We start from the raw sequence: 22989 nt of genomic DNA, 5'->3' as shown, positions 1-22989 counted from the left end.
CACGACCCTTTCGTCGCTGCACCACCACCCCGCGCCTCCCAATCCAACCAGACCCAACCATCATCCATTACCACTCCGATCATATCAGAATCAGCAACCCCAACGTGATCAACCCGACCCCTCCACCAAACGGACCACCGCCGCTTACCGCTAGTCGCCGTCAACACCCATGCCACTAGACTTCTAACAGCAAACATACCCGCACGACGAAGAGGGACGGCGAGACAAGACCACCCGTCCGACGACAACGCCGCAGAGACGTGCCGCCGGACGAGCACGAGACAAAATGGAGAAAACCCTAGCGCGTCTTTTTGGGGAGAGAGTAGAGCTAGTACAAGAATCGTTGTGAAGAGAAGTTGGTGTTGGAAGAATTTGATAGCTAGGATTAGGGTTTTTGAATTTAGCTATTGGGCCCTGTCTATTTGTTTTTTAATCTTCTTGTTAAATAAAATCTCTGATTTTTTTTTTTCTCTCAGAAATTGGGCCTTTTGGCAATGATATAGACTAGATTGTCAATAAATGATTTTCCCTTTTCCATGGCTTAAAGGAGTTATTGTTGATTTTTCATTCCTAATTGTATGGTTAAACCATTATGTCATTAGTTTTCTTTTTGTGTCGTCCTATTAGTGTATATGCTAGATATTTCCTTTCCTACTACAGAGCTACTTAAAAAAAATAGCCACAAGCAAAAACCAAATAGAGAAATTTCATCAATGGAAAACGGCATCTTATAAGAGGAAGCCCCAAATCCAATTGGGTATCTGACCTGAAATCTGGTTGTCTGAAAGGTCCAATTCGGTTAAATAAGATTGCTTTTTCAAGAAATTCGGGAACGTTTTCAACTCGTTAGAAGCCAAATACAAATTCTGAATCTAGAGGGAGGGCGGTGATGAGTTGGTACCATTATGATTGAACAACAAGCTATTGTAGGATAGATCAAGAAACCAAAGAACTCTCGACTCTTGAAGGCCATAAAAAGGAAAACCACTCAAGTTGTTCCAAGAAAGATTAAAGTAATCAAGCATTGGAAGATTAAGGATAGACATGGGTATTGATCCTTCCAAATTGTTGTTACTCAAATCAAGTTTGTGCAGCAAGTACGAAGAGACATTAGAAAATTGGGTTTTTGTCCATTTACCCCATTTCTAGGGATTTTTTTCCCACTAACCCTATTGAGTTTTTTTAATTCCCTCTTACCCAATACACTCTAAGGGAGTCTTCCCTAATACCCCATTAAGATTTTTTTTTTGTTTTTAATTTTTTTTTAATACCATTTTACCCCTCACCCCTTATTTACTTAGAGAGAGAGAGAAAATAGAAGAGAGAGAAACCATAGGAGACTTCGCCGGAGCCCGTCACCGGTCGCCGGAATCCGGTCACCGGTCGCCGGAATCCGGTCACCGGTCGCCGGATTCCGGTCACCGGCCGCCGGATTCCGGCCAACTTTTGCCGGATTCCGGTCACCGGCCGCCGGATTCCGGCCAACTTTCGCCGGATTCCGATCACCGGCCGCCGTATTCCGGTCACCGGAATTTGTTGAAAATCTCACCGGAAAGGTTTTTTGGCCCCCAATAGACATCTATTGCCCCCCAATAGACCTCTATTGCCCCGATAGTCTATTGCCCCCTAATAGACGTCTATTGCCCCCCAATAGACGACTATCAGCCATGTATTGCCCCCCAATAGACGTCTATTGCCCCCCAATAGAACTTTCGGTAGCCGAAATAGGAACTAATCTTCCTAAAATTTGACAGATAAAACTTTGATTAAAGAAAAAAACGAAGAAATTATATCAATTTTAAAACGTCTATTGCCTCCCAATAGACGTCTATTGCCCCCCAATAGACGTTTCGATTACCGAAATGAGAACTAATTTTTCTAAAATTACACAAATATAACTTTGATTAAAGAAAAAAAAGAGAAGATTACATCAATTCAAAATGTCTTTTGCCCCCCAATAGACATCTATCAGCCATGTATTGCCCCCCAATAGATGTTTCGATTATCGAAATGAGAACTAATCTTCCTAAAATTATATAAATAAAACTTTTATTGAAGAAAAAAAAAAATTACATCAATTTAAAGACGTCTATTGCCCCCCCCAATAGATCTTTAATGCTACGAGATAAAATTTTTTTTTTTTTTTATTTGGTCTATTTCTTTTTCCTCCCTCCTTGTTTCGCCGCATCCCTAAGTATATCCATATAATCCCTTAGAAAAATGGGAAAGAATTATCCACTAGGCAAACAAACCCCACACCATGAAATTTGTCTGCCAGTATCACAGTATCACTCTGTAAATCTCAATAGGTTTATGTGCCAACTGCCACATGCCTTTGAAAACTCCCAATGCGAAATCAGTGAGAGCAGATTGAGCCGTATTTTTTGTTTGTTTCCCTTGGTCAAATCCTCAGTCATCTCTCTTCAAATACCTCCATTTTGAATTGGATTTGAAATCCCGCGACTCTTCTTCTTCTTCTTCTCCTCCTCCGCGCTTTTTCAGATCTCAGAGATTTCTGACCGCCGATCGCCGCAGGATCGAGAATGTGGAAGCTAAAGATTGCAGAGGGAGGGAATCCATGGCTGCGGACGCTCAACAACCACGTCGGCCAGCAAGTCTGGGAGTTCGATCCCAAGCTCGGAACTCTGGCCGAGCTTAAGGAGGTCGAGAAGGCTTGCGAGCACTACCATAACCACCGCTTCGTTCACAAGCACAGCTCCGATCGGCTCATGCGCATTTAGGAGCTGGAGGAGGGGGAGAGAGAGAGAGAGAGAGAGACGGCCTAAGTCGATCGCCGGAGCCGGAGGAGAAAGGGAGACGGCCTGGGTCTGCCGGAATCATGCTGGAGTCTGAGAGAGGAGAGAGAATCTGCAGCACGATGGAGAGAGATGAGATTGAGTGGCATTTGATGTAGTTGTTTAATTAGGCTGAGGGTAAATTTGTCATTTTGTTTTAAATTGTGTTAGTGGGAATAAAAATCTGTTGCTGGGGTAAGTGGGGTAATTTTTGTTTATTTTTGGGCTTTTGGTCAAGGACCCCGAGCAACTGATCAGAGAAGTGATTTCCAGAAAGATCTAACCTCTGCAGCAAGGGAATAGAAAAGGGAGACAATGGAATACTACCGTAGAGTTGATTGTTGGACAAGTCGAGAAGCTCAAGCTTGATGAGTTTTTCCCATTGAATAGAATTAATCGAACTAGAAAACTTGTTGGATGACAAGGCCAAAAGTCCTAATTGTGTTAGGTTTGCCAGTGACTTTTGAACAACTCTTGTTAAATTGCAATATGAAAGATCTAATCTAGACAACATTTTAAGGCTGCCAATATATAGAGTCTGGCAAGATTCCTGAAAACTTGGTGCCGGATAGAACTAGGGATTCGAGAGATCCATTCTTTGGAAACTCCGGTAAGGAACCACGAAGCTCTAAATTAGCTGATAGGTCAACAGAGTGTAGTGTAGGTACCAGGAATATCTCTTTGGGAAATGCTCCGTACAAGTTACAAGATAGAGACTCAAGGAAATCAAACTTGAAAAATTGGCAAAGAATTTTGCAACCGGACCAGAGACGTTGTTTCCATGCAAGCAAAATGGCAAAGTTTGGACTATGCAATAGTTGGTTGCGGCATGTTTGCCCCTTACGGCCAAAATGAAGGAGATTAATGTCCCACTCTCCCTTGATTTACAGGTCAGGCTTTGGTCTCATTTTAATTTGATCTTTCTTATACTTCTGATTTATTTTGTTTAGAGTCCTAAAGATTTGAGCTTTCACACAGGTGGCTGGGTCAAAATATGTATTTGAGGCTAGTACTATTCAAAGAATGGAGCTACTGGTTTTGAGTGCATTGAGATGGAGAGTGCAAGTAGTTGCTCCATTTATCTGAACTATTCTGATTTAGTTGATGAGACATAAGAGCTGTTTTCCTATTAGGAAGAACGCTGTCTCAACCCTAAAATGTGGCACTTGAACATTTATCTGCAATTTTGTGTTTATGTAGGTGTAAATCTCTAGATCTTTTGTTCAATGATTCATTTTTGGTTGAACAGAATTATGTTTTTACAACTGAGGGTCATCCCCTTCCAGTGTTAAGTAGACAGGCTTCTAGAAACCTACATCCAAACTAAGTATTGCTTCTACCGAAGTGCATGCGTAGTTATTCTTTAAGACAGTTGCTTTACTTTTTACATTATGGCTTTACATTTATAAGTTATATTGTAAAATGGTACCAGCTTTTATAATATGTAAAATGATAACATATTTGGTTAACATCTCTTAAATTATGGTTCTTACTCAATTGTACATAAAATTTAGGAAAAAAAAGCCATAAACTCACAGCATTGCACGGGCGGCCATCTAGTTTGCTTTAAAATAAAGCGGGGTCATGATTGATACCTTTTCAACCCTTTAAAATTGACAAATTAATGTATATAGACAACATTCCTCTATAGTCTTAAAACGAACGCGCTGTACGCGCTAGAGAGAAAGAAACGAGGTCTTCCCCCTGTCCGGCGGCGTGCCTCTACGCCGTCGTCGGACGGGCCAATACCGACTCCGCGCGAGTTGGGTGTGAGGCCGGGTCTATCGATCAGCGTTCTCGGTCCGATCGGTGGGATCACGGTGGATGTCAGTGAGGGAGGGGAAAACTGCAGCTGCTGGCTTCTCGGTCTCTCCTCGATGGTCCACTCGACGGATTCGATCTCAGATTTGGAGGCGATCAGGTGGCGAGACGTTCGGTGCGGCGCGGCCGGGGGCTACTCGGAGCGGTCCGATCTGGTCAGGATCCTCTGGTCCCGATCTGGGTCTTCTCCATGGTGCGACGAAGCTTGTTTCTCTGCAGGTTCTGGTTTCGATCTGGGATGGCAGATAGCTGATGGCGATTTGGGGAAGGCGGCTGGGCGGCCCTCTGCAGGGTCCGGCGGCGGTGGCTGTAGGGGATTTGGGCCTGGCCCGGCCGGCAGATTGTGGGGTTCTCATTTCTTGGATTGTTGCTAGGGCTTGGGCCCTCTTTTTGGGCCTGGGCTTAGCTAGTTATTTTATTTCTGTTTTATTTTATTGTTGTTATGTTTCTAGGTCGCGTCTTTGGCGTGAAATAAGAGTCTACACTTGTTGTGTAGAACTAGTAGGGCCTTGTGCCAGTGTATGCACTCAATGTGCCTTATCTACTCTAGGTTGGCAGCGAGGTTTTGGCCTCGTCAAATGGTCGTTACCGCCTAGTGGGAGGATGAAGCTAAGTGTCGTCGGATTTATCATCTGGCGGCAACATAGTAGGGAAGCTGTGCTAAAGCAGGTATTTATGCTAGGTTGTACGCGGGGTACATATAGTGTTATCTTTCCGCTATGTCACTGCTATGTTAAACCAAATGGAGTAGCTATTGCACTCTTTGCTAGTTGGTGCTTGTTAGAATACAAATCTCCTGTAGAGATTTCTGATATTATTTCAGAAAATTTTCTAGATGCTTATGGTAATCAGGGGTTTAGGCTCAATGTCCCCCTCTTGTTTCTAGATGCTATGTCACTGCTATGTTAAAGCAAATGGAGTAGCTATTGCACTCTTTGCTAGTTGGTGCTTGTTAGAATACAAGTCTCCTGTAGAGATTTCTGATATTATTTCAGAAAATTTTCTAGATGCTTATGGTCATCAGGGGTTTAGGCTCAATGTCCCCCTCTTGTATTCGACAGTTTCATTAATCAAGGCTTGAGGCCAGCTCCACCAACCCTTCATTCAAAAAAAAAAAAATTGACAAATTAATTAATATTTTCCCAACATATGACAATGTAAATTCATGCACTTACATTGTTTCTAGGAATTCAATTATTGACTTTCAGTTAAAATAACATCGGGATCGATGGCTTGAGGTTGTTTCTTCACTAGAGTAAGATTTTGTGGCGGGTGGTTCTGTCTTGGTTGAGCTTGGGCTCTGGGTTGGGCCATCTTTGGGCCAGGGTTTTGTTGTAAGAGTTGATTTTAATCAGTTTATTTTTTGGGTCATTGACCTAAAGCACCAAAATAAGCAAAAATTATCTCACTTACCCCAGCAACAGTTTTTTCTTCCCACCTACACAATTTAACGAAAAATGACTATTTTGCCCTCAACACAATTAATGAATTACAGCTATGCCACTCAACATCAATCTCTCTCTCTCCCCCCTCTCTTCCAAATGACCTCCGGCTGTCTCTCTCCTCCGGCTCAGGTGCTCAACCCAGGCCATTTCCCTCTCTCCTCTAGCTCCGGCGACGACGCAGCAACTCGGAGACCGGAGTAATATATCGGCGTCGTTTTCGGTTTCATGTGGTGCTGTCTTCGTCGCAATTCAGCCTCACTTTGGTGTCGATCAACCAATTGGGACCAGGCGATCCCGTCGCGGCGAAGCAGAAGGCCAATCGGAGATCTCGTCCCCGAATTGGTCAAAGGCGTTGTAAGCAGAAGGCCAATAAGCTCGAAAGCAAGGGTTTGGGAGCGGAGAAGAGAAGCACGAGGCGGGGATTGAGGGAGACCCAATCGGAGGTTAGATAGTACCACCGCCTTCAACATCCCTTTGAAATCGGACCTAGTAGGCGAGCTCCGAAGCATCGGCTATTGACGTGGGTACCCAAATTTTTTTTTTTTTTTTTGTAAACTGTGGACAGAAGGAAGGAAAAAAAGAAAAAGAATAAAAAAACATTATATTATCTCATAATACAGAGAGGTATTGAGGGGCAATAGAGGTCTGTTAAATGTCCATTGGGGGGGGTAATAGGCGTCTATTGGGGGCAATAAATGTTTTGAATTGATGTAATCTCCTCATTTTTTTCCTTAATCAAAGTTTTATTTGTCTAATTTTAGGCAGATTAGTTCCTATTTTGGTGACAGAAAGGTCTATTGGGGGCAATACATGTCTACTGAGGGGACAATAAACCTCTCCGGCCCCATATGAGATCTCCGACAACCTCTTTAATGACTTCCTACAAGGTTTCATAAACCTCTATTGCCCCCCAATAGACGTCTATTGGGGGGGAATTATTGCGCCTCTATTGGGGGGCAATAAACCTTTTAGTCGACCTATGAGATTTCTGGCGACCTTTATGGGGATCTCCGGCAAGGTTTTCAGAAAAGTCCGGTGGACGGCGGCCGGCGACCAGTGACGGGGCTCCGGCGAAGTCTCCTATGGTTTCTCTCTCTTCAATTTTCTCTCTCTCTCTATGTAACAAAGGAGTGAGGGTAAAATAGTCTCAAAAATAAACAAAAAAGAAAAACTTAATACGGTATTAGGGAAGACTTCCTTAAAGTATTTTGGGTAAGGGGAAATTAAAAAAACTTAATGGGGTAAGTAGGAAAAAAATCCCTAGAAATAGGGTAAATGGACAAAATCCCTTATTTTTAATACGGCCTCCCCTTTACTGGTGGATTTAGTGGGTTTCAGCCCGGCTGTGCACTTTATGTGTTTTGTTATACCCTGATCTTTGTGAGGTAAAATGTGTGGCAAGTTCAGTTTAGTGGCCAATATTGGAAGTATACCAATTGCAGTCTTAGGCAGATGTACTGGTTGATTGGTTGAATTATGTAGAGTTTCATTTTGATCAAGGTTTAGTAGTCATTTTATCAAATGTGCAAGGAGGTTTTAGAATGAGTATTATTTGTTAAGAATTTGATTCCGGTTAGGCCAAAAAGGCAAAAGCATCGTTTATTGTGCTTCAGGAGCTTAGGCTCTGGTGTATGTAATATCCTGGCGGTGACTTTGTAAATGAATATTCATTCCCCTGAAGAAGAAAAAAAGGTGGAATTTATTCCCCAAATATTACAGAATGAACCGCAACTTATGTACAACACCTAGCTATTCTTAGCTATTAATCCAAACAAAAGTCAAACAAAGTTAATATATTACAATAACCATATTACAAAAACGACTAGCACAACGATATGCTACACTACACAATATTTATAGTACTAGGTAAAAGAAAATATAAAAACATAAAACAAAAACAGCAACAACAACAACTAGATGTGGTTATAACAACGAAAAGACGCCCGAGTGAGGCTCAGGCATTATAGAGTCCAACTACATTCGAACCATTTCAACGCCTTGTGTTTGCATAGATGTGTCTTCCATGATTACCAAATCTCTGCTCCAGCTGAGGGAATATCTTGAAAAGAATACTACGCATAGCTCTGTGATACAATTTCCTCCATTTTTTGCAAAACGAAAGTGACACGATGACAATTCCAAACCCACATGTAAATCCAATTTCAACACAGATAACATCCCCATCAATCTCATCTCCAGAATTCGGATTACTTGAGCTTCCATTTAAAATTGGTGGCGGCAATACTGCATCCATTGTGAAAGGAGGCCCCCATAATCCTTTGTTACCTTCGAATGAGGTATTTGGAAATCTTGAAATTTGAGTGCTGGTTGGGATCTTCCCGACCAGTTCATTATTTGAGAGATCCAAGAATGCAAGGAAAGTGAGGTTCGCAAGCTGTGGGGGAATTTGGCTGCTCAAGTGGTTCTTTGAGAGAACTTGAGCAAGTTGCAGTTTCAGTAGAAGCTGGCATTGCCTCTGATCAGAAATAGTAAATCTTGGCACTAACCTTGTACAGATGGTAGAATATTTGAAAACAATCACCATATCACAAAACAGAGCAATTACCTGCTCACACTACACAATATTTCATAAATGTTAAAAACGTAGAATGATTACATTGCAAGAACGATTACAACATAAATTATGAAAGCAGACCAAAAAAAACATTACAACAAAAGAAAAAAGAACAATTACATTATAATCATGTGATGAAAATATAGAGAAAAAACGCCAGGGGTGTCTCTGGTATAATGGAGTCAAGCTGCCTGCTTGATCTGCCTACCCATTTCAACGTCTCCAATACCTTTGATTTATGTAAACATGCCTTCTGTGATTACCAAATCTGTGTTCCAGCTGAGGAAATATCTACAAAAGGATGTTACACATTATTCTATAATACCATTTCCTCCATCTTTTGCAAAACAAAAGCGATCCGATGGCAATTCCAAATCCACATGTAAATCCAATTTCAACACTAATGATATCCCAATCAATCTCATCTCTAGAATTCGGATTACTTGAGCTTCCATTTAACGTAGGTGGGGGCAATACGGCTGGTGTATCTGATGTCAAAGGAGGCCACCACAATCCTTGGTTGCCTATGAAGGAAGTATTTGGAAATGTCGAGAACTGAGTGCTGGTTGGGATTTTGCCAACCAGTTGATTATTTGAGACATTCAAAAATGACAGGAAATTGAGATTTGCAAATTATTGGGGAATGTGGCCGCTCAGACGATTTTGTGAGAGGTCTAAGGACTCCATGCTTCTCATGTTCCCAACGGATGATGGGATTTCACCTGTGAAAGCATTACCAGATAAATCGAGGGCATACAACGCTTTCAGCTCTCCAATTTCCTTAGGTATTGATCCGCTAAAATTGTCGGAAGAGAAATCAATCAAGGTGAAGATAGTTAGAATCTTTATCAGATCCAACTGCAAACCTTTGATGATGGTTGTTATTGTATCTCTGTAATAAACATTCATCCCAATAGTCTCTGTTGTGTACAGGGGAGTGTACGAAAATACTAGATTACCATCATCTTCATTAGCCTTCATTTTCTACCATGTTGCGAAAGACGTTGCCAGTATTTCACCATTCAAATGGTTGTGTGCTAAATCTATGATTTGCAGCACAGGCCACGTGCTGTTGGTCTTGGGACATCCTAGGCTACCATAAAGATTGTTGGATCTTAAAACAAGGACACGCAAGGTGGATATGGTCATCAACAGGCATGGAAAAGTATCTGTTATCTGATTGTTTCCGAGATTTAAAACCCCTAAACTTGAGCAGTTGACAAGAGATTTCGGAAACTGGCCTTGTATATTATTTCTGCTGAGATCAAGAGTTTGTAGCTTACAATGCTCAAGAAAATTATCAGGAATAGAGCCAGTGAGGTTGTTTGTCCTTAAATCAAGGACTGAAAGCGAAAGTTGAGTCAAGCATTGCGGAATTATACCACTCAAAGAATTATAGGACAGATCTAGAACCATACCAGTTGTATTGCAAATTGATCTTGGAATGGTTCCATGCAAGTTATTGCTTGACAGAGAGAGGAAATTAGTTTGAGAGATAAAACTGCCATTGTCAGTCGGTAGACTAGAGCTAAAATTATTTCTCGAGTAATCCAGAAAATGGGCAAATGGTAGGAACAATGGGATTTGTCCCTGAAGCTGGTTTGAATGAAGATCAAGTGACGTCACAACAGTAGAAGAATTAGCCTTAGGTAAAGGAGCTTCTAGAGTTTCCAAGGAGTTACAAGAAAGATTCAGTTCTTGAAGAGAATTGAGCCTCCAAATCCAATTGGGTATCTGGCCTTGAATTTGGTTGTTTGAAAGGTCCAAGTAATTTAATGTGGACTGATTTCTCAAGAAGTCTGGGAATGTTCTCAACTTGTTAGAAGCTAAACCCAAGTGGCCAATCTGAAGGAAGGCATATGAGGAGTGGATACCCTGAATCTTGTTGGAATTAAGGTCAAGAGTAAATAAAGTAAAAGTAGAATTAGGAAGAAGAGGTTCTAGATTTACAATGGAGTTATGAGAGAGATTTAGGAGTCCAAGAGAATTGAGCCTCCAAATCCAATTAGGTATCTGACCTTGAATCTGGTTTCCCGAAAGGTCCAATTTCCAAAGTCTGGATTGATTTTTTAAACTAATTTCCTACCAACTTGTTAGAAGCCAATAGCAAGTTCTCAATCTGAAGGAAGGGGGAACTGGTACCATTATAATCAAACAACAAGCTATTGTGGGAAAGATCAAGAAATGAAAGAGTTCTAGGCTGCTGAGGGCCACTGAAACGGAAGCCACTGAAGTTGTTTGAAGCAAGATCAAGATACATAGGCCCTTTAAGATTAAAAATAGATGTTGGTATTTCTCCTTCCAAATTGTTGTTTCCCAAAAGAAGGTTCCGAAGTAACTGTGAAGAGGTATTGAAAAATTCAGGGACTTGACCAGAGAAATGATTATTAGAAAGTGCTAATGCAACCAGCAAGGGAGGAGAAACAATAGATGATGGAAATATGGAATACTCCCATAGAGTAGATTGTTGCTGAAGTCAAGGCTTTCCAGATTAACAAGGGCTTCCCAGTGAATAGGACTGATAGGACTATTGAACCTGTTCCATGACACGTCCAGGTCAACCAATTGGGTAAGGTTCTCAATTGACATGGGGATGGATCCAGTGAAATTACAATGTGAGAGAGATGGTTGAAAGTTTTGTCCTATTCTTTGGAAACTCTGGAAAGGAACCACCAAGTTCCAGATTACTAGAAATATGAAGGAATAAGAAAGACCTCTTTGGGAAATATTCCCAGCAAGTTACAACCAGAGAGACTCAAGGAAGTCAAGTTTGAAAAATTGGCAAAGGGTCTTGGAACCGGAACCAACGAGTTAGTTCCCAAGTCAATCTCATACAGAGATTGAAGCTTTGCAAGGGAGTCACATATAGGGCCTGAAAGACCACAAAAAGACAAGCTCAACAAACTCAGATTTGGCAGTGAAGATGATATGGCTTCGCACCAATCACTCCCCTGTCCTGATATCTTTACTGAATCAAGATATAACTCTATAAGCTCTGTGAGGTTCTGAATTAGCATGCTTAAATTTGGGTTTTCAAGTTTTAACGAAACCCCATCATAGTTATTTCCAGAGAGATCAAGACTTACCAACCTTGTCAAGCGTGAAATCTCAATGGGAATTTTCCAGGAATAGAAACCACCGGCTAAATTTAGATACCTCAGATTTGTAAGCTCTCCGATTGCAGATGGAATTTGAGAGCCATTGAAGACGTTATTGGCCAAATTGAGGCTCTCAAGATATTGAAGTTGGAAGAGACTGCTGGAATTGTCAATTCTGCATGAAACAAACTCGCTGCTGAGGTCAAGTCCGACGACATACCCATTAGTGCTGCAAGTTACACCGACCCAAGAGCAGCAATCAGTACTTGAATTCCATGTGATAAGCCTGGGGGAAGGAGGATCAATTACGTATACAAGACTTTTTTTGAAATGGAGTAGTGATAGTTGCTGTTCTACAATACAATTGCTGTGAATTGCAGGGATGAGTTTGGTAATACAGGTAGTAATTAAAAAGCACAGGCATGAGGTAGATAGAAGAGTCCCAAGGGGATGAGTGTCATACGAATTCGATCAGCTGCATGAGGTGGACCACAATTACAGAGTCACTTTCAACTTCAAGATTTTTGATATGGAGTTCAAGAGCAAGTTTTAGGCCAGTAAAGAGGCTCCAAGCCTCAGCCTGAATAACTTCACCAGTCCCAACATGATGAATGAAACCATTAATCCATTCTTCAGTGCTGTTGCAAATAACTCCACTGGCCCCAATAACACCTACTAGAAAGTAGTCATTGTTTAAGCTAACTAATAACCAGTGAGTACATGAAACTATAAAGCCACATTTGGTTACTGATAGAACAAAAATAATAGAAAAAATAGATTATTTTTAGTATGGCAAATTGCTTCTTGCACAAAATCAAATTACTCGTGTAATTCTTTAAGAACACATAGAAAAGGAAACAGACAACTGAATGTTGACAAATCAGTAGTTTTGATTGCTCAGGACTTGAATAAACCATCACACTGTATGAATGATTTTCAATTTTACGCTGTTCGTTCAAGTAGCTGCACTAGGAGCAGCATTAATAGTGGCACTAAATCTGGCCGGACAAGAATTAGTTCTTGATCTAACTAATTCAATTTTCAAATACATTGAAAATTGAATGGCCTAGAAATCACATACCCATCAAAAATACCAAACCCAACCTAGGAAATTTGAAGGAAGAGAAGCTTCAGATTTCTTAACCCTCAGCATTCAAGATTTAAACCTTTTTATGCTCCAATTTGAAGTCCCAAGTTTCCAAAACAAATACATAACCAACTCAAAAACAAACACTGAAAACAAAATGGAACCACACTACTGGAAATTTCCCCATTAGCACCCCTTTTTTAGCCACAAAAAATCATCAGTGCCAAAAATGAATAGTATTACACTGATATAAAAGATTGGTGGGTTTTTTTCCCCTCACTGCTCATCAATGTCTAATATATATAGTACATCAAACAATTAATTGTTTAATCCCAATGTCACTGTTAATGGTGTGAAAAAGGAATAGTATTCTTACTATGAAGCACTGTTTATCTGATTCAAAACTGACAGAATGAAAAAGTAGGACTTCAAGTTTTTTTGACACTATTGCATAGCCACCGATTCTAATTATGCATGTAATATAATATAGTTGCATATGAACGTTTCTAAAGGGTCTTCTAGAAGCTTTGACATGAGTTCTAATGAATTTGGCAATATACATGTACCTGGGAAAGTGGGAAGCAATCAATTAATCACTTACAATATTTCTTAAAAATAATTACAATTGCATTTTTGGTAAAAAAAAATAGAGTAGTGCTAGGGATCCCAAAACTTTGTACCAAAATTACTTACCAAATGACAAGGCACATGCCATATCATCAATTTAAATGTTGACATGGATTTCCATGTTGGATATTTTGTCCGTTTACCCCATTTCTAGAGATTTTTTTTCCCACTTACCCCATTAAGTTTTTTTAATTCCCTCTTACCCAATACACTCTAAGGGAGTATTCCCTAATACCCCATTAAGATTTTTTTTTTGTTTTTAATTTTTTTTAATACCATTTTACCCCTCACCCCATTGTTACTTAAAGAGAGAGAGAGAGAGAGTGGAAGAGAGAGAAACCATAGGAGACTTCACGGAGCCCGTCACCGACCGTCGGAATCTGGTCACCGGTCGCCGCATTCCGGCCAACTTTCGCCGGATTTCGGTCACCGGTCACTGGCTGCCGCCCATCGGAATTTGCTGAAAATATCACTGGAAAGTTTTTTTTACCCCCAATAGACATCTATTGCCCCCTAATATAGGGGCAATAGACGTCTATTGCCCCCTAATAGACGTCTATTGGCCCCCAATAGATGACTATCAGCCATGTATTGCCCCCCAATAGACGTCTATTGCCCCCCAATAGATGTTTAGATTACCGAAATGGTAATTAATCTTCCTAAAACTACACAAATAAAACTTTGATTAAATAAAAAAAATGAGGAGATTACATCAATTGAAAACATCTATTGCCCCCCAATAGACCTGTATTGCCCTTGGCATAACACCATTTTGTAATAGAGATTGCAATAGAGATTAGCTTACCAAACATATACGGTTAAAAATATGCAATATTGCAATTCATATCAAACTCATAATGTACTTAAAAATGTATGGATAGCTTTACAATATATAATAAAAAAAACAATAGAACAAAAACTATCCTCCCACAGTCCCACCTGCCTTGTTTTCTCTGCCACCACAAATCCACAATTAATAGCACTAGCAGCAGTGGAAGACAAACCCTTCACTTCTTCAAGACTCCCATAGCTCTTTCATTAAAAAATTGGGCTTTCAGAGATAACAGGCGGAAAGAGAGAGAGAGATGAAACTGTAATACCCAGCATTAAGACGTTAATAAAAGAATCTGTGAGCCCGGATATCGAGCTTAAGTGACCTAGTTCGATAATTTACTTATCGATCTCAATAAACGTTAAAGCACTGGGAATATTTTCAAAACTTTTCACAAAGTGAAATCTCTAGTTTAAGAGTTGGATAACTAAGTACACGACACGACGAGTTCGTGGAAATTTTCGGAGAATTTTCCGAGTACCCGAGCTATTTATGGTGATTGTTAGAAGTTGTGGAATTTAAGAAATTAAATCAAGAAACGGAAAGTTGATGGAGCGATGTGAGCCATTGATCCACTCACCGCTTGATCAGGACCGTCCATTGTTAAATGGACCAATCTATTTCCAGGTGTTGATCAGATCAATCAAGGAGGTTCTAGAATGGGGAGGGGGAGATAAGATCGATGGGAGGGGGAAGCACGTGGACTCTCGAGAACTCTCTACATCCCTCTCTAAGTCTCTTGATAAAAGGAGAAACTTGGGGAGGACCGCCTCATATCTCTCTGAGGGAGGAAATAGGGAGAAAGTTCGAGAGAGAGAGAGAGAGAGAGGGGGAATAGGAGAGCTCGGTGCTCTCAGACCGAAGCACTCGCCGACCGAGGAAACCAAGCCACAACGCTGATCTCCGGCCACCGGTCGACGACGCTAGACCCCCTAGTCCCTCCGACTACTCGTCGCTGTCACGCAGATGGCTTGGATCAGATTTCGAAGAGAGATTCGAAGCTTTACCGGCGATTTCTGACTTTTCCGGCGTCGCCCCTGTGCACACCGGTCGACTCGCCTCCATCTCCGGTCAGGTATGAGATTGATTAAGCTGGGTCGGGGTGTTACAGAAACCCACATGTCGTCTTTCATTTTGGATGACCACTTATCGAAAAATTATGACCTCTTCCCATTCTCCCTTCTTCCCGGTTGCAGACCACCAGAGGTCGTCTTCAGGAGAGTGGCGTTGAGCCAAAATCCAACGGAAATTACGAAACCAAATTGACAGAAGCGAGCGACACTGGCTTCACCTTCCTTGCGGCTTCGCGGCCATCACTGGCTCCAGCGGAGCCAACCACGACGACGAAGAAGATGACGGAGCCGAGGGCTGCTGAGCTCGATTTTGTAGCGCCCTTGGAAGCCATGGCTTCCTGTAATTCGAAGCTCTCTCTCTGTAAAGTGACACCAGGGAGCTAGGTAGAAGCAGCGAGCACGGAGAACAAGCAGAAGGCAGAAGAAGATCCATAACTGTTTTTGGAAAACCCGAGGATGCTGTTGTTGAAACTAAGACCACATAACGACGTCGGCGAGAGGGGGGAGAGAGAGAGATGCAGTCGACGGCGGCGACAGCCGGCCCTTGTTCTTCGGGGCTTTGGCCCACGGCGGCCTAGGCGAGCCAGTATCGGAGTTGGCAATGGCGCTTTGCAGGGCGGAGAGAGAGAGAGCGATCTGAAAGAAATCGGAGAGGGACGAGAGAGAGGAGAGAGATCAAGGGGTTTATTAATTTGATTACGGGCAAAATTGTCATTTTACTTCAAAATGGGTTAGTGAGAATAAAAATATATTGCTGGGGTAAGTGGGATAACTTTAACTCATTTTGGGGCTTTTGGTCAAGAACCCTTAAATAAATTTCATGTTTTTTTTTTAAGAATTAAGAAAACTTATATTAAATAAAAGTCACAATTAAACAAAATACCAAATTAATTTAGAAAATAAATAGATGGAGTTGTTATAGCAATCTGGCTCTCTGCAACCTTGATACCCAGATCAAAATATATATTAGAAAAAAAAAAGAAGCAATTCCCACATGAAAGATTATAACTGGGTCTTTGATGTATGAGTTTTGAATCGATCTCTGCGAGTTTTCTTAATGTCTTTCTTTATTTCTTTCTTACCTAAAGCTTTTGCAGGTTAATGAGGCCTTGAAACCATGGCTTATTCCGGTCTTCATTGGATAAATAGAACTGAGCAGGGATGAGATCAACTAGCTTGTCCATAAATTGATAATGCTGATGGATAATATACTTCAAATAAAGAATTGGATAAGAATCAATCTCTCTATCTGTTTTATTCTTCATCCTTTTCCCCATTTAAGCAAGATGAAGCCAATTAACGAATAACATTGGCTGCTCTTCATGTGAAGCAGTGTAATTATATTTGTAATTGCTTTGATTTTTGTAAAACATTAGGGTTTTGATAATATACAAAACATTTTCTCAAAAACATTCTGTTTTTAAATTGAAAATAAATAAATCCATGTCATTGAAATTTATGGAATGATATTAATGAAGTGTTGTATGACACATCATTTGGTACTCAATTTTGGTATAAATATTTGGTGTCTCAAGCATTTTCCAAAAAAAATAACATGAGACAGAAAAGATGCATACCCAATTTTAGTTGTTGGTCTCAGAAATACGGAAATGAGAGAGCAACTGTAGAGAGAGGGTTGATTTCTTATGTACAATGACGGGCCTTTTGGGCCTACGGCGTTCCATTGTTTTTGGGCTCTTGAGCAAGTTGCAGTTTCAGTAGAAGTTGGCATTGCCTCTGATCAGAAATAGAAAATCTTGGCACTGCTTGTACAGACCGTAGGATATTTGAAAACAATCACCATATCACAAAACAGAGCAATTACCTACTTGCACTACACAATATTTCATAAATGTTAAAAACTTAAAGTCATTACATTGCAAGAACGATTACAACATAGATTACGACACCAGACAAAAAAAAAAAAAAAACATTATGACAAAAGAAAAAAAAAAATTACATTGTAATCATGTGATCAAAATACAGAGAAAAAACTCCAGGGGAGTCTCCAGCAAAATGGAGTTGAGATGCATGCTTGGTCTTCCTACCCATTTCAACGTCTCCAATACCTTTGATTTATGTAAGCATGCCTTCTGTGATTACCAAATCTGTGTTCCAGCTGAGGGAATGTCTTGAACAGGATATTAAACATAGCTCTGTAATACCATTTCCTCCATCTTTTGCAAAACAAAAGCGATCCGATGGCAATCCCAAATCCACATGTAAATCCAATTTCAACACTGATGATATCCCAATCAATCTCATCTCCAGAATTCGGATTACTTGAGCTTCCATCAAACGTTGGAGGTGGCAATACGATTGCTGTATCCCATGTCAGAGGAGGCCCCCATAATCCTTTGTTACCCTCGAAGGAGGTATTTGGAAATGTTGAAAACTGAGTGCTGGTTGGGATCCTTCCCGTCAGTTGATTATATGAGACATTCAAGTGCGAAAGGAAAGTGAGAGTTGAAAGCTGCGGTGGAATTCGGCCGCTCAGGTGGTTCTGTGAGAGGTCTAAGGACTCTATGCTACTCATGTTACCAAAGGATGATGGGATTTCGCCTGTGAAAGCATTACCAGATAAGTTGAGGGCATACAATGCTTTTAGCTCTCCAATTTCCTTGGGTATTGACCCGGTAAAATTGTTGGAAGAGAAATCAATCAAGGTGAAGATAGTTAGAATCTTTATCAGATCCAACTGCAAACCTTTGATGATGGTTGTTATTGTATCTCTGTAATAAACATCCATCCCAATAGTCTCTGTTGTGTACAGGGGAGTGTACGAAAATACCAGATTACCATCATCTTCATTAGCCTTCATTTTCTGCCATGTTGCGAAAGACGTTGCCGGTATTTCACCATTCAAATGGTTGTGTGCTAAATCTATGATTTGCAGCACAGGCCATGTGTTGTTGGTCTTGGGACATCCTAGGCTACCATAAAGATTGTTGGATCTTAAAACAAGGACACGCAAGGTGGATATGGTCATCAACAGGCATGGAAAAGTATCTGTTATCTGATTGTTTCCGAGATTTAAAACCCCTAAACTTGAGCAGTTGACAAGAGATTTCGGAAACTGGCCTTGTATATTATTTCTGCTGAGATCAAGAGTTTGTAGCTTACAATGCTCAAGAAAATTATCAGGAATAGAGCCAGTGAGGTTGTTTGTCCTTAAATCAAGGACTGAAAGCGAAAGTTGAGTCAAGCATTGCGGAATTATACCACTCAAAGAATTATAGGACAGATCTAGAACCATACTAGTTGTATTGCAAATTGATCTTGGAATGGTTCCATGCAATTTATTGCTTGACAGAGAGAGGAAATTAGTTTGAGAGATAAAACTGCCAATGTCAGTCGGTAGACTAGAGCTAAAATTATTCCTCGAGTAATCCAGAAAATGGGCAAATGGTAGGAACAATGGGATTTGTCCCTGAAGCTGGTTTGAATGAAGATCAAGTGACGTCACAACAGTAGAAGAATTAGCCATAGGTAAAGGAGCTTCTAGAGTTTCCAAGGAGTTACAAGAAAGATTCAGTTCTTGAAGAGAATTGAGCCTCCAAATCCAATTGGGTATCTGGCCTTGAATTTGGTTGTTTGAAAGGTCCAAGTAATTTAATGTGGACTGATTTCTCAAGAAGTCTGGGAATGTTCTCAACTTGTTAGAAGCTAAACCCAAGTGGCCAATCTGAAGGAAGGCATATGAGGAGTGGATACCCTGAATCTTGTTGGAATTAAGGTCAAGAGTAAATAAAGTAAAAGTAGAATTAGGAAGAAGAGGTTCAAGATTTACAATGGAGTTATAAGAGAGATTTAGGAGTCCAAGAGAATTGAGCCTCCAAATCCAATTAGGTATCTGGCCTTGAATCTGGTTTCCCGAAAGGTCTAATTGCCAAAGTCTGGATTGATTTTTTAAGAAATCTGGGAGTCCTACCAACTTGTTAGAAGCCAATAGCAAGTTCTCAATCTGAAGGAAGGGGGAACTGGTACCATTATAATCAAACAACAAGCTATTGTGGGAAAGATCAAGAAATGAAAGAGTTCTAGGCTGCTGAGGGCCACTGAAAGGGAAGCCACTGAAGTTGTTTGAAGCAAGATCAAGATACATAAGCCCTTTAAGATTAAAAATAGATGTTGGTATTTCTCCTTCCAAATTGTTGTTTCCCAAAAGAAGGTTCTGAAGCAACTGTGAAGAGGTATTGGAAAATTCAGGGACTTGACCAGAGAAATGATTATTAGAAAGTGCTAATGCAACCAGCAAGGGAGGAGAAACAATAGATGATGGAATACTCCCATAGAGTAGATTGTTGCTGAAGTCAAGGCTTCTCAGATTAACAAGGGCTTCCCAGTGAATAGGACTGATAGGACTATTGAACCTGTTCCATGACACGTCCAGGCCAACCAATTGTGTAAGGTTCTCAATTGACATGGGGAGGGATCCAGTGAAATTGCAATGTGAAAGAGATATGGTTGAAAGTTTTGTCCTATTCTTTGGAAACTCTGGAAAGGAACCACCAAGTTCCGGATTACTAGAAATATCAATGGTTTGTAGGGAAGGAATAAGAAAGACCTCTTTGGGAAATATTCCCAGCAAGTTACAACCAAAGAGACTCAAAGAAGTCAAGTTTGAAAAATTGGCAAAGGATCTTGGAACCGGAGCATAGAACGAGTTATTTCCCAAGTCAATCTCATACAGAGATTGAAGCTTTGCAAGGGAGTCACATATAGGGCCTGAAAGACCACAAAAAGACAAGCTCAACACCCTCAGATTTGGCAGTGAAGATGATATGGCTTCGCACCAGTCACTCCCCTGTCCTGATATCTCTACTGAATCAAGATATAACTCTGTAAGCTCTGTGAGGTTCTGAATTAGCATGCTTAAATTTGGGTTTTCAAGTTTTAACGAAACCCCATCATAGCTATTTCTAGAGAGATCAAGACTTACCAACCTTGCCAAGCGTGAAATCTCAATGGGAATTTGCCCGGAATAGAAACCACTGGCTAAATTTAGATACCTCAGATTTGTAAGCTCTCCAATTGCAGATGGAATTTGAGAGCCATTGAAGACGTTATTGGCCAAATTGAGGCTCTCAAGATGTTGAAGTTGGAAGAGACTGCTGGAATTGTCAATTCTGCATGAAACAAACTCGCTGCTGAGGTCAAGTCCGACAACATACCCATTAGTGCTGCAAGTTACACCGACCCAAGAGCAGCAATCAGTACTTGAATTCCATGTGATAAGCCTGGGGGAAGGAGGATCAATTACGTATACAAGACTTTTCTTGAAATGGAGTAGTGATAGTTGCTGTTCTACAATACAATTGCTGTGAACTGCAGGGATGAGTTTGGCAATACAGGTAGTAATTAAAAAAAGGAAGAAATGGAGGAACAAAGTTGTCATTCTTAGAGCAACTTAATTTTTAGACACATATATGCATGCACAGATAGATGCAACAAGGAGGGAAATTGGTAAGATTGGGGGTAATGGTTGTGGTGGCTTTAAAGGTGGAATTGAAAACAGCATGCCTCCCTGAGAACTATGCGTGGCTTGACCTTCAAGTCAAGTCTTCTCATATGCATCTGTAATTACCAGGAATAAAAAACAAAGAAGGAAATTTTTAAAAGTCTTAAAAAGAGATGGATATTAAATATTATCCCCTACATACTTCTGGAATGGAAGAAGCCAATAATTCAGCAAAATGGAGTTTTGGTATTTGCAGAGAGCACTAGGAAATTGGTTAGTTGTTTCTTTAATAGTACTTGAGAATCAACGAGTCAATGCATCTAAAATGGAACTGGTGAGATTTGTAGTCGGCTTGAATAAAGTATAATAAGAGTTTACTGAAAAGGCCTGCAAATTGAGGTTCAATTGTCACCGGAATTGGTAGTGGTTTAAAGCCTGCATAAGATTTGATGTTGCCTTGGATTTAAAATATTTGGCCATCCTTTTCAAACAAGATTTAAGCAAACAAGCAGACAAAAGGGAAAAAAAAAAACATAACAATAAGCAAAACAAACCAGTAGATCAAATTCCAAATTAAGCCAAAAACAAGTAGACCAAACAAAAGAAAGAAACAAGAACGTAACCTGTTCAATTCAATGTTAATCAGAAAAATTATGCGATCAGCGATCTTGTATTTTAGTTTGTGTATTGTGTGTGAACTCATCGTCTACAATTAACAACTGAATGAATAATAAATGGTGAACTAATCAAAATTTCATGATACGAACAAGACCAATATTATAAGAAATGCAAAAGGACTCTTTCTTTACCCGTATGATGATTTCATTGCGGTCGGGAAGCTTTGACCGAGTAGAGTAGTATTGAAAGCAACAGCATCAAGTAGTTTCTCCCTTACAAACACCACTACAGATTCCGACTTGACACAGATCGCAATAGACGTTGAAGCTTTCTTTTTTGGTTTTTTTAGACATTGAAGCTTTGAAGTAGAGGTTGCCTGGCTGAATTTTTTTTTTTTAATTAATGAAGAGGATTAGGTGATATTAGTATCTCGGTAGTGGTATTGGCGAGAGACGCCTACTCTTTCCTAAAGGGAAAGGACCACTACATCTGGAAAGTCCCTATTTCTTAATATTTTATTAAAAATAAAGGGTAATGAAATCCACACTCTCTATTTTACAATCCAAACTTATTCTTTCTCTTTTTGATTGAAATTCTTATAAAAGAACAAACTAAGTTACTAAAGACAAACTAAGTTCCAAGAAAAATGCTGGGAAAGAGGTTTTTCTCATGATCAATTATTTTGATTGCCGCAATTGTAGCAATTTTTGTTTTCTTCATAGTTTTTTTGTGGTGTATTTGAGAATGAATGAGTCAATGCATTCAAAGCAATAATAGACGTCTCAGTCGGGAGAAATTGCCTCAGTCTGGTGTATTTGTGGCGTATTCGGAAGACTTGTGTGACTGTCTCAATCTGGCCGGCAGTTATGTATAGCTGGAAATGGAGAAATTGCCTCCATGACTTTGAAGTTTCTTCCTTGGAAATTATTATTGCACAGAAAATGGGCAATTCAGGACGTGGGAATAGGTGGGAATGTGGGGAAGGCTGGAATGAGTCCTGATAATAAGTGTCCATGAATTTCGGGGTTTCGAGAAGGATTAGTTCCAAAGCTGGAAGATTTCTGTGCCTGAAGAAAAAAAAATGCAAAGCTTATAATTTTATGTTATACAGAGATGCAAGTGCTGCTAAAAATGTTTGCTGCTTGTGTGAGAGAGCATGACCAAGTTCAGCTCTACTGTTCTATTTCTGAAAATGACCATGAGCAGTCGTTTTAAATTTTTAGCCTCTAATTTGATACAATGAATGTTATATTTGCTCTCTGCGCTACCATCTACAATCACCCTCACCGTTCTTATAGCTTTAGACAGCAACAAACATGAGGATAAATCTTCTGCGTGTTATTAACCAAAAGTTAACAACAGATCTGTGTGATTTCAATCGCCCACATTACCATACTGTTTTAATTCCATTGTAGAAACATTTCAGTTTACCATCTCTGACAATGGAAATTATGAATCACACGCTTTCAACTCTAAGAAACCTGTTTGGAAACATTGTAGATTGGCTTTTCAATTATGATAACAGTGCCCATTCTTAGATAGATAATCACTAGGTAG

General features: G+C 40.2%; 2 protein-coding genes across 2 annotated transcripts; both read right to left on the bottom strand.

Annotated features, from left to right (window-relative positions):
- Nucleotides 1–9620: 9620 nt before the first annotated feature.
- Nucleotides 9621–15685, bottom strand: LOC133723014 (receptor-like protein 7). Its single transcript, XM_062149849.1, has 4 exons — nt 15534–15685; nt 11351–11963; nt 10723–10974; nt 9621–10517 (listed from the first exon to the last, which is right to left on the bottom strand). Exons 1-4 carry the CDS (start codon nt 15683–15685, stop codon nt 9621–9623), a joined length of 1914 nt encoding a protein of 637 aa, XP_062005833.1.
- A 1500-nt stretch (nt 15686–17185) lies between these two features.
- LOC133720573 (receptor-like protein 36) lies at nt 17186–21537 on the bottom strand. Its single transcript, XM_062146948.1, has one exon. The coding sequence runs from the start codon at nt 20749–20751 to the stop codon at nt 17407–17409; it is 3345 nt and encodes a 1114-aa protein (XP_062002932.1). The 5' UTR covers nt 20752–21537; the 3' UTR covers nt 17186–17406.
- Nucleotides 21538–22989: the final 1452 nt, after the last annotated feature.

The sequence above is a fragment of the Rosa rugosa genome, chromosome 7 (genome assembly GCF_958449725.1).
Source record: "Rosa rugosa chromosome 7, drRosRugo1.1, whole genome shotgun sequence".
In the NCBI taxonomy this organism is placed as follows: Eukaryota; Viridiplantae; Streptophyta; class Magnoliopsida; order Rosales; family Rosaceae; genus Rosa; species Rosa rugosa.
This window is presented reverse-complemented; position numbering and strand designations above follow the sequence as displayed.

Excerpts from the sequence above, each read along its gene's own strand:
- LOC133723014 (XM_062149849.1), bottom strand. The coding sequence starts at position 15,685 with ATGGCTTCCAAGGGCGCTACAAAATCGAGCTCAGCAGCCCTCGGCTCC. Across the intron at positions 11,964-15,533 it reads GCTTCTGTCAATTTGGTTTC|CACTAATGGGTATGTCGTCG; the intron begins GTAATTTCCGTT and ends TGTAACTTGCAG. Across the intron at positions 10,518-10,722 it reads TATTGGCTTCTAACAAGTTG|ATTCAGGGTATCCACTCCTC; the intron begins GTAGGAAATTAG and ends AATTCCAACAAG.
- LOC133720573 (XM_062146948.1), bottom strand. The coding sequence starts at position 20,751 with ATGACAACTTTGTTCCTCCATTTCTTCCTTTTTTTAATTACTACCTGT.